The following is a 12,440-nucleotide window of genomic DNA, read 5'->3' on the forward strand; positions in this document are numbered from 1 at the left end:
GGGTGACTCTATTTTAAAGGCCATAATTATTGACCATGGGGCAGGTAACCTCCATATTAATGGCCATGGTGGCAATAGGGAATTACTCCATATTAATAGCCATGGGGTGGGGGAGAACTCAATATTAATGTCCATGTAGGGGGGGGTGGTAACTCTATAATATTCCGTGGTTTTGGAATGTTATATCCAACAAGCTCATATAGGTGTGGTGGTCGGAGCTCCATAGACTTTTGACCATTTTACACACCATTGGTTGGCGTTTAGCGGACACGTTTCTACCCATCCAATCTCCCCAATCTTCTCCCTCATCCAATCTGTTTGTAAGACTCACCCATGACTATACATAAATACTAGAAGATCCGAGTGATGAAGATGATGTGATTATCATTGTTTATTTCTATATCTGGCTTATCTCCAACACACAAAACTCAGACCGTCCAATTATAATGATGTCGGGGGAGGTGCTGGTCCGTTGGGCTTTGTAGACCTCGGCTGTCCTCGGGAAAGCAGACCGCTGATAATTCTCAGCCGATATTAATATAAACCGACTTCAGCGCCGCAGGAAGAGCGAACGCTGGACGGGGGGAGATGGAGATCTGCTCTCTCATTATTCTGGAAGGATAAAAGGAAGAATCCCATCCAGTCTCTTTATTGGACGTACGAAGGTAACGCAGGACATAGAATCCGGTAATACTAAGTGAACGGCCGGCATCTGGGGTCGGCTTTATGAAAGCTCTGATTGGAGGAAATTATTGTTTCCATATAATTGTGGAGCTGTAGCAGATGTGGAATCCTTCCTGTGACATAACGCTGAGCCTGTTCTAACAGTGATACTGAATCCAGCCCGTCTGGTACCATCACGTCACAGTCACATTCACTGAGATGACATTTTTTCCCCATTCTGGTGTTTGAACAATAAGTGAAGCTCCTGAATATCTGCCGGATTTCATACATTGTGCTGCTGCCACCTGATTGGCTGATTAGATGATCAATAAGCGTGTGTACAGGTCTTTCTAATAGATGCTCATTGAGTGCAGTATTGTGTAATGAAGAGACTTGGGTCGCTATGTACTTCACAATGCGTACGTCTTTATAATGTAATCGATTGATTGTCTATTGATTACCAATCACCTGATAAGTCTATGCACAGTCCGCAATGGAAGCACTGAATATGTCATGTTGAACAGCCAATATAATGGAAAAGTAATGGTGGAAAAAACTCTTGTGGGCTTACCCAATCATTTTTGATTACACAGTCCCTGGGATTACGGTTGTGGCAGAGTCATTTTCCTACATAATTTGTGGTGAAATCCGGTGAAATCCCTCTTTGTCATCTCAGAAAGTTGGAAGGTATGTGGTGAGGCCGGGGGAGGTGTGAAGATCATGAGATCTGACGAGAATCAAACTTAGTGGGGGATTCATGTGATACACAGTGCCACCCCCATTTCCCAAAATTCCCAAATCAGCAACAAAACAATCATCAATCAGGTCTATTGTGTGAGGACGGGCAAAGTGGAGAGACGCATCCCGACCAGAACACAGGATAGCTTCAAACCAGATTGAAACAACACAAAACAGGTCATCATAAGTCCCATTGTCATAAACCCCATTAGCGGGATTTTTCTGAATCCATAGTCTGCCACTAGCAGTCATAGACTTCCATTAGCCAAATCAGGTTTTAAAATGCCCGGCCTGGTATGTGACTCCCCAATACACATCTGTGATATGGTTTTTTCGAACCTCTCAGAGCTAAGTCTCATGCAATATCTCGCCACACCGTGCTGGAAGAGTAATTTCATCTCTACATTCTCTAACCAGAAATTAATCAATCCTTGCCTATGTGAGGGCCACCAGATTTTACACTCTGTACATTCCTGTCTGGTCGTGGTAGCGAGTGTCACAGACATTTTCCAAAGTCCAGAATTGCTACAGCAGATGCTGGGAAAGATGCTTATTTACATGAATACACAAGATGGTGGCTGTTGTTTATTTGATTAAAGGGATAACTGCAGAGTTATTCAAAGCCAGTGACAATCACTCTTACTCAGCTGGCACATAGATTGTAGACATGTGCGATTCGTTTCGTTACGAATCGAAATTCGTACGAATTTTCCTGAAATTCGTAAATCCGGAAGCATCCGAAATCCGGATTGCAGTTTCCGAATTATATCCGAAATACGAAATTCCATTAACGAATTTCGGATCCGAATTTCTTTGAAACGGGAACTAATATTACCCCCGTAAATGAGGAACAACGTGACAAGATTTTTTTTTAAATCCGAAATCCGGATCCGCTGCTGCTGAGAGTCGCATTACAATACACAGGCAGGAAATACGAAATTCCGTTGACGTATTTTCGTTCCGTTACGAACATTCGTTATATTGAAGGTAAAAAGCAAAGTACATTTATATTGGAGTTGATGAGTTTTTTTTAAAGTCCGAAATACGAAATTCAGATCCGGAATCCGTTAACGGAATTCGTATTTCGGATAAAAAAACAACGACCACATCGACTCCAATATTAACAAAGGTATTTTTGCTTTTTAACTTCATCATAATGAATGTTCGTAAAGTTACGAAAATGTGCCGAAACTAACGAAAATCCGTATTTCGTACCAATCCGAATTGGGTTTCGGACACGAATTACGAAATTTCAGACTCTAAGGTTTGTTTTATCCCATTAGGTGACAAAGACCCTCCAGTATATTTATCCCCCATAGAGAGCTGTGGACTCCGGTGTAGAAGACAATCAGCAGAGGAATGAAGGACATCAAAGTCAATGCCACATTCTATCCCACGTCATTCATCCTGGTCGGGATTCCTGGACTAGAAGGAGCTTATAACTGGGTAGCTGCTGGTGTTTGCTTTTGCTGGGAAAGATAGTGCTGGCTTTGCTGGGAAACATAATGCTCCTGACAATCATCTCAGCATCTTCTGTCCTCCACAAGCCTATGTTTATTTTCCTTTCCCTGTTGGCCTTAAATGACACCCTTCTGTCCACAAGCATAGCTCCTAAAATGCTGTCTGTCTTCTGGTTCCACGAGGGACACATTAGTTTTGTGTCATGTCTCCTCCAGATGTTCTTCCTCCATTCTTTCTGCAGCTTTGAGTCGGGCCTTTTGCTTGGAATGGCGTTTGACCGTTATATTGCCATCTGCCAGCCGCTCAGATATGGGTCCATAATAACCAACATCTTCATCGTCAGGCTGGTCATCATCATACTGCTCAGAGCGGTGGCTTTGGTTGGTTCTTGCGTAGTTTTGATCAATAACTTTCCTGCATTTAAAACCAACATTGTGGCCCATTCGTACTGTGAACACATGGCGATTGTGAAACTTGCTGCTGCCGACATCAGAATAAACAGTGCTTTGGGGTTAACGGTGGCATTCACAATCCTAGGAGTAGACCTGATGTTTATCCTGGTGTCCTACTGCGCCATCTTCCATGCTGTCTTCAGACTTCCATCCAAAGACGCCCGACTGAAAACCTTCAACACCTGCATACCTCATGTGTGCGTCTTTCTAAGTTTTCATGGTCTGGCACTCTTCACTTTCCTGTCCCACCGGTATGGTGGTAAAAGAATTCCACCTTATGTTCATATAATGCTAGCAGATACCTACCTTCTAGTTCCACCCATGCTAAACCCAATGATTTATGGGGTGAAGACAAAGCTGATCCGGGAGCAAGTCTGGAAAATGTTACAGAAATATCAAAGCTCTCTATCAAAGGGACGGAATCTGTAGAGTTGATGCATGTTCATCCCACGCTCTGCAGACTCCTCCACAAACTTACTGATAGGTTAGATAGGTAGGTTCACCCAAAATTAACCCCAAGTATGCTTGACTGCGGAGGGACATGTAAGCTCCTCTGTACAGAGACTGATGTGACCGGCTCATTGTTCTTCATACAGCACGGTGTATAAAATGTGTGACTGTGGGGGTTGGATTTTGGTTATATCTACAGTATATAATGTACACTGTTAAACTGAGGGCGTGTCTTGATGCTCCTCGACAAACAATATTTACTTCTGGCTCCCAGCACATTACACTTTGATTGTATCATCCATTAGGTTTAGGTAAAATGCTTCCAAATAAAATTATCTTTCAGTTCAAAAGAATTGAACACGTGTGGTCGGCTTCACAGTCCAATATGAAATGTTCCACATGTTCCCATCATATCCAGAGTCTAACAGAAATATCAATCTATCTATTTATTAATAACATAAGACGGGGAAACAGAAATATAACTAGTCACAAGGGTTAGGGTTAGGCACCGGGTGATAGGAATCCCTGCCGCCCCGAAGCCGAGCCTCAGTTGGCCTTGTGGGAAATCCGGCCCTGTGTACTTCAGAGGTTTTCTGGATCTGTCAATACTTCCAGCTAATACCACTACTTAGGGAAGAGAGTTCCACATTCTTGCTGCTCAGAGCATAAGGAGCCCTCTCTCCAATTTTACAATAAATCTCTTTTCCCAACCCTAAATTGTGGCCGTGTGTCCTCCTCAGAGACCTGAGACTGAACAAGCTGTTACCAGCTTTACCATCACCATTGATTAATGTGTAGACGGCCATCATGTCTCCTTCTAAGCCCCTCCTTTCCGAGAGAAATACCTTTCCATTACTCATAGCTGAGGTCCTCAAGCCCCCTTATTAATTTTGTTGACTTTTGCTGGACCCTTTCCAATTCTAGGACAACCCTCCTGATGATGGGAGACCAAATCTGTATTAAAAATGAGGCCCAAACATGGACTATGTTGCTGCTCAGCTTTCCCAGATAGCCCATTGGTTCCAGAACAATAGTCCTCAGAAGGCTCAGCTTTTGGGATTTCCTTCTCCTCCGGGTTCGCTACAGTTGCTGTATGAGTTGCTTGAGAGGAAATTAGATAGGGCCCCCAACTCTTCCCAAATTTGTGTCCAAGCCTCCTGTATTTGGGATTGATCTGCAAAGCATCACTTCAAATCCTTTCACTTCCATGTACCTCTTGGGGTTCTATCTAAACTGCAGAAGGTTCCGGATTTTGTGTTTTGGGTCACAGAGTATCTGAGGAAACTCTTAAATCCTTTCCTTTATTATCTTCTCTACATGGGCTGACACGTCATCATAATTTTCGCTTCTTACAACTTCAATATGCATTCTGTGCTCAATTTCCTGACCCCGCTCCTGTTGTCGATAAGTCTGATCTTGCTGGAGCAGTGCGGGGTGGCCACAGGAAGGGGTGTTACCTAACTTATAATACCACTTTCCATAACAAGATCTACAACAGGGTCCCTCAGCATTCCCCCCCCACACCTTGTAAACTATTGATGTTAGGCTGACTGGTCTGTAGTTCCCCGGTATACATCTACGCCCTTTTTTGAAGATTGGAACCATATCTGCACTTCCCCAAGCAGTCGGTACCATTTCAGTCATTAAGAGTCTTTACAAATCAGAAGGAACTTGTGGGTGTAAGCCATCCAGCCCTGGTGACTTGTTTATATTTTGCTTCTCCAGTCAGTTTGCACCCCGTGTTCTGACAACCATCGAGGTACTTCCCTTGCATTACCATTACATGGTATTATAATGACTTTTCCTTCATAATTCCTTCTTTATCTTGTGTATAACCTGAAGAAATGGATGTAGTAAGTATGTTATTCTTATCCATGTCCTGTGTGACCAAACTCCCAATTTCATCCTCCATGGGGCCTACTTATCCTGTCCTTATCGTTTTACTGTTGATACATTGCCTGTCCAAAAAAAGTCACCTCCTGGATTTAGCTAAGCATATAGGTCAGAGCCTTCCATTGGATAATAGGTCTAGGTTTAGCAATTCTATGTCCCCAAAAAATGCGGTCAGCTGTCTACCTGAATGTACGGAATGATCAGGTTTTTCCATCAATGGATTTTTTATTTCCTGATGGCACATTGGGCATATTCCTAGATGACAATGCAGGGATTCATCGGGCTCAAATTGTGAAAGAGTGGTTCAGGGAGCATGAGACAGCATTGTCACACAAGTATTGGCCACCACCAGACCTGAACCCCATGGAGAACCTTGGGGATGTGCTGGAGAAGACTGTATGCAGTGGTCTGACCTCCCATCATCACTACAATACCTTGGTGAAAAATGAATGTAACTCTGGATGAAAATAAACCCTTAAAACAATCCAACTTCTCCTCTATGTTCTTTGTTATGAATATTTGGTCCCATTTAGTCTCACATAGCAAGGAGAACAACTTGAAGTTGGCTTATTTGGAATTTAGAGTTCTAGGGGCACCCTCGTGTCTCTCTATCCTGTAACATAAAGTGTAATTACACTGTGGTGACTATTGTCTATGTTGTCCCCAACTTGTAATGAGCTCTGTGCTATTAGAAATAACCACATAGAGCAGATAATGTTTTCTAGCTGGACCCTCTACCATATGACCCAAAAAAAAGATCATGTAGTGAGTTCAGGAACAGGCTAGCCTTAGTGGAGTGTTTAGGGTCATTTGTCCAACCAGTCCTGGGTAATTGAAGTCCCCCATAATAATAACAATACATTATATCCACCAGTGAAAGAAGACGCCTCTCTTCCTCCATAATGTGAGGTGACCTGTACCATACTACTATAAGTCATTTACTATTGGTAGCACTCGTATGCAACTCCAGCCATAAAGACTCAACTCCATCACAGCCCTCCTTTGATATCCTCTCTCACATCCTCTTGTCCATTTCCTATAGAAATACCCCACACACAGACCTCCTCTATGAACCCTGTGCCTGTTAAAGAGAAAGCCTAACCTTTCATATTCGCAGCCCAGCCTTGTAGGTCCATCCAGGTTCCTGATATTCCCACAAGCCTGTAACAGACTTACCCGTCCTCGGTCCAGCGCTGTCTGGCGGGGCCAATCACGGCCAGCTCGGCCGTTAGCTCCTCCCCTTCAGGGCCGTTCAGAATGGCCGAGCCTAAATCCTCCTCCAATATAAAAGGTTCTAGCTCATCCACTTTATTTGCCAGACTTCCAGTATTTGTGTACACGGCTTTTCATTTTGTTTCAGTACCTATCTTTTTATTATTTCCCGCCCTTATATTGCAATTTGTAATTGTTAGATTTCCTGCTTTGGTTTGAGGGTTAGGTCGGGTTTAAGGTTGGGTTTAGGTAAAATTATTTCCTCACTGTCTGGTTAATGACCTGCATCCCCCCCCCTTCATTTTTCCCACCTCTATACCCTGTCTCCGCATTAGTTCCTGGCCACTATAGGTTTAATTCTCTTCATATCCCCCCCCCCCTAAGACTCTAGTTCAAAATCTCCTGCAACCTTCCAGCCATTTTGTCCACCAACAGAGCTGCCCCCACCTCATGTGGATGCCGCCCATCCAATATGCACTATGACAGGTCTATCAACTCTGGACTGGCCTCTCCAATGCTTTTCACCCTACTCCATCTTCTAACTGTCACTGTAGCTTTCCAAACCTGGATACTGCACCTCCATTTCCCCACCCTCCTTTATGCTGGTCCTGACAGCACCTGATGTTTAAGGTCCAGGCACCATTCCATGTTGTTAATGCTCCGCAGAGTTGCCAGTTTATTCTTTAGATCAAGAATCTGGGCTTTCAAACAAACAGTTAGCTCACATCTTACACAACAGGGAAGTATAGGCATCATCAGAATTTACCTGCTGGTTGATGTAGCACCTACACGGCCAGTTCCCGTCCAGCCTGTCAATCAACCTCATTTTTCAGGGCTCGGAGCAGCATACATTGCCTGGACATTAGGTTCATTTCCTAGTCCCAGGCTGTAGTCCATGTGAGTTCCTGAGTTCCTTTTACTCCTGTTACTGATTTTAGCTTGTATTTGACTACACTCGATCATCACCCACCCTAAGCTTTTGTCTGTCCCTGTTTCTGATATTGCCTGTTGATGTGAACCATGCTATGGTTCTATCTCAGTTTAGCTGCCACCTGGCAGGTGTGCTTGAGGGCTACAACCTGGTACACCCACCAGGAAAGTCCATCACTCCTTTTGGGGTTCTCTGGGGAAGACTTGCTGGGTGTGCTAGGACACTGCACCTTGGCCTTTTTAAGGACTCACACCCTGTCCAATGTGCAGATACCACAGAGGGTCCTCTATATCATTTGTCCATGCGGTTCTCTCTGTGTTTCAGAAATGGCCTTTTTACCCATTAGAGACATTCCTCTCTCTGCTCTGACTTACATGGTGGTATGCCTTGTAGCCAATACCTATCATCTCTGAAAGGTATCGCATTTATTTTATTTTTTTCTTCAAGGCTTCCCTCTGAAAACATTCTTTTATTCCATGGATGGTATTTGGGGTGTTTCTTTAACCTTTTTATTAGATGTTTCTGTTGTTAGCGCCTTGGGGTGCTCAAAGTGCATCTGTTCCTGGAACTGCCGCATTAGTTGGTGGTAGAGTCTAAGCTGGTGGCTTTAGCTTACAAGAAATCCTTTCTTCATTTTTTTTTCGCATAGGGACCTGGTGGTACCTATGGAAGATTAGCCCTAAGGCCTTCTTCTCTATCAAAAGTACCCAACGTGCATTGCTGTCCCTGCTTGTGAGCAGAGCTAGAAAGGAAACTGGCTGTTATGTGCTCTTGAGGAAGAGGAGGACGATGAAGAGGAGGAAGAAGAGGGTGCAATAGAAGTACTCAAACAAATGGCTTCTGTGCACCCTTGAGGAGGAGGAGGAGAAGAGACAGGTGTCAGGAAGCAAGGGGTGTTACCTCTTAATGGAGACAATGGGCACGGCGCAGGGCACAGGTTCCCCTCCAGCCTGGTAGAACTCCTGGTGCCCGGGTTGCTGGTGCGCTTGCCCGAGTCACGCGGCGGGCGCATGCCCGGATGCGCGCACGTAGCGCGCCTGCGCCATTAGGGCTATCAGGTGTGGGCCTTGCTGGGGGAGGTTCCCAGCACACACCTTCCACCTCTCTCGCCTGCCATTGGCTCCCGGGGAGGGAAGCCTCCTGGTTGCCTCGGTGACCAGGGGGTGGTCTTACACCCCCTGGCTATAAAAACCTGGCCAGAGCCCTGGCTTGTTGCTGAGTTACTCCACCTCTATGGTGTGATTGCCTAGCTCCCCATCTGTGTATCTTACTGTTTGCTTCCTGACCCCCTCACCTGGACTCCCTTTTGCTGTCCTTGGACTGACTTTCGCCCCTGAACCCTTGCTGCACGCCTCGACCCGGATTGGACCTTGACTTCTCTTTTGGATTGCCCCTTTGCACATCTGCCTTCAGACGCTTCAGGCCACTTCCCGCCAGTGGGTTCCACTCCACGCTGCCAAGCCAACGGCACATCTGACAACAGGAACTTCCCGCTCGATTGTATGGGAGGGGCTGCAGCACAGACATGGCCAATTAATAAAGAAAAAAGTAAAATGAAGAAATGATATAAATAAATATGACAAATACCCTAATAAGTAAAAACAAACACAAAGAATGTTTTATTCCTATGTGTCCCCTCACCACAGGCCCACAAATCTTTTTTTGGGAGATAGGATACAAGGAAGAGGTCCTTAAACAAATAACTGGTTTCACCTTACATAGACTTTAATGGGGTTCAGCGCTAAGTTCGTGTTTTGCAGACTTCATGGATCTTCCCATGAACTGAACCCAATGCAGTTCACTCATTTCTACTGAACACATTTTTGATGAATTGGAACACCCATTGTGAGCCTCACAAATAGGAAAAATTCACATAGACACCCTCCAAAATCTTGTGGAAAGCCTTTTCAGAACAGTGTGGGGGTGTTCTAGCCACAAAAGGGGGCAACTGCACATTAATGGCCATGGGGGGGCAGGTCTGCACAGACTTTTGTCCATTCACAGATGGCTGCTGTGATGTTTGGTGTACTCATTCTAACCGTCCAACCTCCCCATCAGTGAAACACGACTAAGGCCCAGTTTTGGGGGCTGAAACATGTAAGCATTTGTTTGTTTGGTTCTTTTATGCATTTTTGCAAATAAAGTACTGGATGGACGGATCCCCTTGCGAGTGCCGGTTTGTTACCTATTCCCCATCATTCATTCATTGAGTCACCCATGACTATAAACAAATACTAGACGATCCCAGTGATGAAGAAAATGTGATTATCATTGTTTATTTCCAACACACAAAACTCAGACCGCCCAATTATAATGATGTCGGGGGAGGTGCTGGTCCGTTGGGCTTTGTAGACCTCGGCTGTCCTCGGGAAAGCAGACCGCTGATAATTCTCAGCCGATATTAATATAAACCGACTTCAGCGCCGCAGGAAGAGCGAACGCTGGACGGGGGGAGATGGAGATCTGCTCTCTCATTATTCTGGAAGGATAAAAGGAAGAATCCCATCCAGTCTCTTTATTGGACGTACGAAGGTAACGCAGGACATAGAATCCGGTAATACTAAGTGAACGGCCGGCATCTGGGGTCGGCTTTATGAAAGCTCTGATTGGAATGCAATGGTTGTTTCCATATGATTGTGGGTCTGCAGCAGATGATGACGCCGAGCGGTGATGTAATGCTGAGCCTGTTCTAATGGTGAATAGCAGTTCCAGAAATACTCAGGCCGGCCCGTCTGCCATCACCACTCATATCACAATCACTGAGATCAGATCTCTCCCCATTCCGGTGTTTGATGTGAGCAATAACCGGAGCTCCTGACTATCTGCCGGATTTCATACATTGTGCTGCCGCCGTGCGTCTTTATCATAGATTGATGTCTATTGATTACCAATCACCTGATAAGTCTTTGCACCGTCCTCACTGGGGGCATTCATCATTTCTCAGTTTCATGGAAAAGTAATGATGGAAAAATACTTGTGGGCTTAACCAATCATGTTTTGTATATTAATTCTACATGCTCACTGTAATTAGGGGTATGTCCTTTGCCTGCATCCTTTGTGCTGAAACGTGACCCTCTTTGTCATCCCCAGAAGATTGGCAGGTATGTGGTGAGGGACAGGGGAGGTGTGAAGATCATGAGATCTGATGAGAACCAAACGTAGTGGGGACAATGGGGATTTGTATGGAACACAGTGCCACGCCCATTTCCCCAAAATTCCCCAAATCAGCAACAAAACAATCAAATCTGCCGTAGGTGTTGTGTGTGAGGACAGGCAGAGTGAGGAGACACATCTCATATAAACCCGACCAGGACACAGGAAAGGTTAAAACCAGATTGAAACAACACAATACAGGTCATCATAAGTCCCATTAATGGCATTAGTAGAATATTGTAAACCCCTTTAGCAGGTTGTTTCTGAATCCAGAGCCTGCTCATAGCAGTCATAGGCTTCCAAGTCCTCTACTGGAATCAGGTTTTAAAATGTCCTTCCTGGTATGTGACTCCCCAATACACATCTGTGATATGGTTTTTTCGAACTTCTCAGAGCTAAGTCTCATGCAATATCTCTCCACACCGTGCTGGAATGATAAGAGTCATTTCATCTCTACATGCTCTAGCCAGAAATTAATCAGTCTTTGCCTATGTGAGGGCTACCAGATATTACACTCTGTACATTCCTGTCTGGTCGTGGTAGCGAGTGTCACAGACACTTTCCAAAGTCCAGAATTGCTACAGCAGATGCTGGGAAAGGTGCGTATTTACATGAACATACACAAGATGGTGGCTGTTGTTCATTTGTGTAAAGGGATAACTTCAGAGTTATTCAAAGCCGGTGACAATCACTCGTAGTCTGCGAGCGCAGACTTCTCCTCTGGATCCCCGCTGCTCTCCCCCACCTGTATGCAGCAGGGTTCCGAGGAGAATTGAAGGAAGCGCTGCAGCCGTGGGAAGGGGCGGAGGAGGGAGCCGCTGTCACAGCAGCATGGCCGAGCGGTGTGAGGAGAGAGAGAGCTGCTCGGCCAGGATCTGACACCCGGCGGCTCTCTCTCTCTCTCCTCACTGCTCAGCCATGCTGCTGTGACAGCGGCTCCCTCCTACACCCCCCAGCAGATGCAGTGCTTCCTTCAATTCTCCTTGGATCCCTGCTGCATACAGATGTGGAAGAGCAGCGGGGATCCAGAGGAGAAGCTGCAGGCTGAGCCACCCTCTGTGCGTGGCCAAGCGGCGGAGGATCAGTACATGTCAGTGATATGTTCCGATCCTCTGTGCAGAACAAACACTGGAGCGATCATCTGATCACTCCAGTGTTTGTAAATAACTGGGGACATATAGTATTATGTTTCCCCAGTTATGAATGAACAGGAAGTGCTTTACATCACTTCCTGTCCATTCATGAGTTTTTGATTGGGTAGCAGCACTCAGTACAGAGGCTCCTCGCCATTTAGAAACTGGAAGATAGTAAATATTTTCTGAATGAATGGGAAGAAGCTTCTGTGCTTTCCATTTATTTAGAACAGAGGCTGCAGAAAAAGAGATAGAGGACTTTGTATCCTCAATTTATTTTTCTATTTTAAAAGGGAAATATCAGGGGGCTGTTTAGACCCTTAATATTTCCCCGAAGCCCCCCCTCCCCCCCCC

The 12,440-nt window shown here is 45.2% G+C and overlaps 1 protein-coding gene across 1 annotated transcript; it reads left to right on the forward strand.

The window, feature by feature from the left end:
- Window positions 1–2,760: 2,760 nt before the first annotated feature.
- On the forward strand, window positions 2,761–3,743 carry LOC108802790 (olfactory receptor 52A1-like). The gene is given in 2 exon segments (XM_018574649.1): window positions 2,761–2,874; window positions 2,877–3,743. Coding segments are annotated over 2 exon segments (981 nt in total).
- Window positions 3,744–12,440: the final 8,697 nt, after the last annotated feature.

This window comes from Nanorana parkeri, unplaced genomic scaffold, assembly GCF_000935625.1.
Source record: "Nanorana parkeri isolate BGI_ZX_2015 unplaced genomic scaffold, ASM93562v1 scaffold3117, whole genome shotgun sequence".
NCBI lineage: Eukaryota > Metazoa > Chordata > Amphibia > Anura > Dicroglossidae > Nanorana > Nanorana parkeri.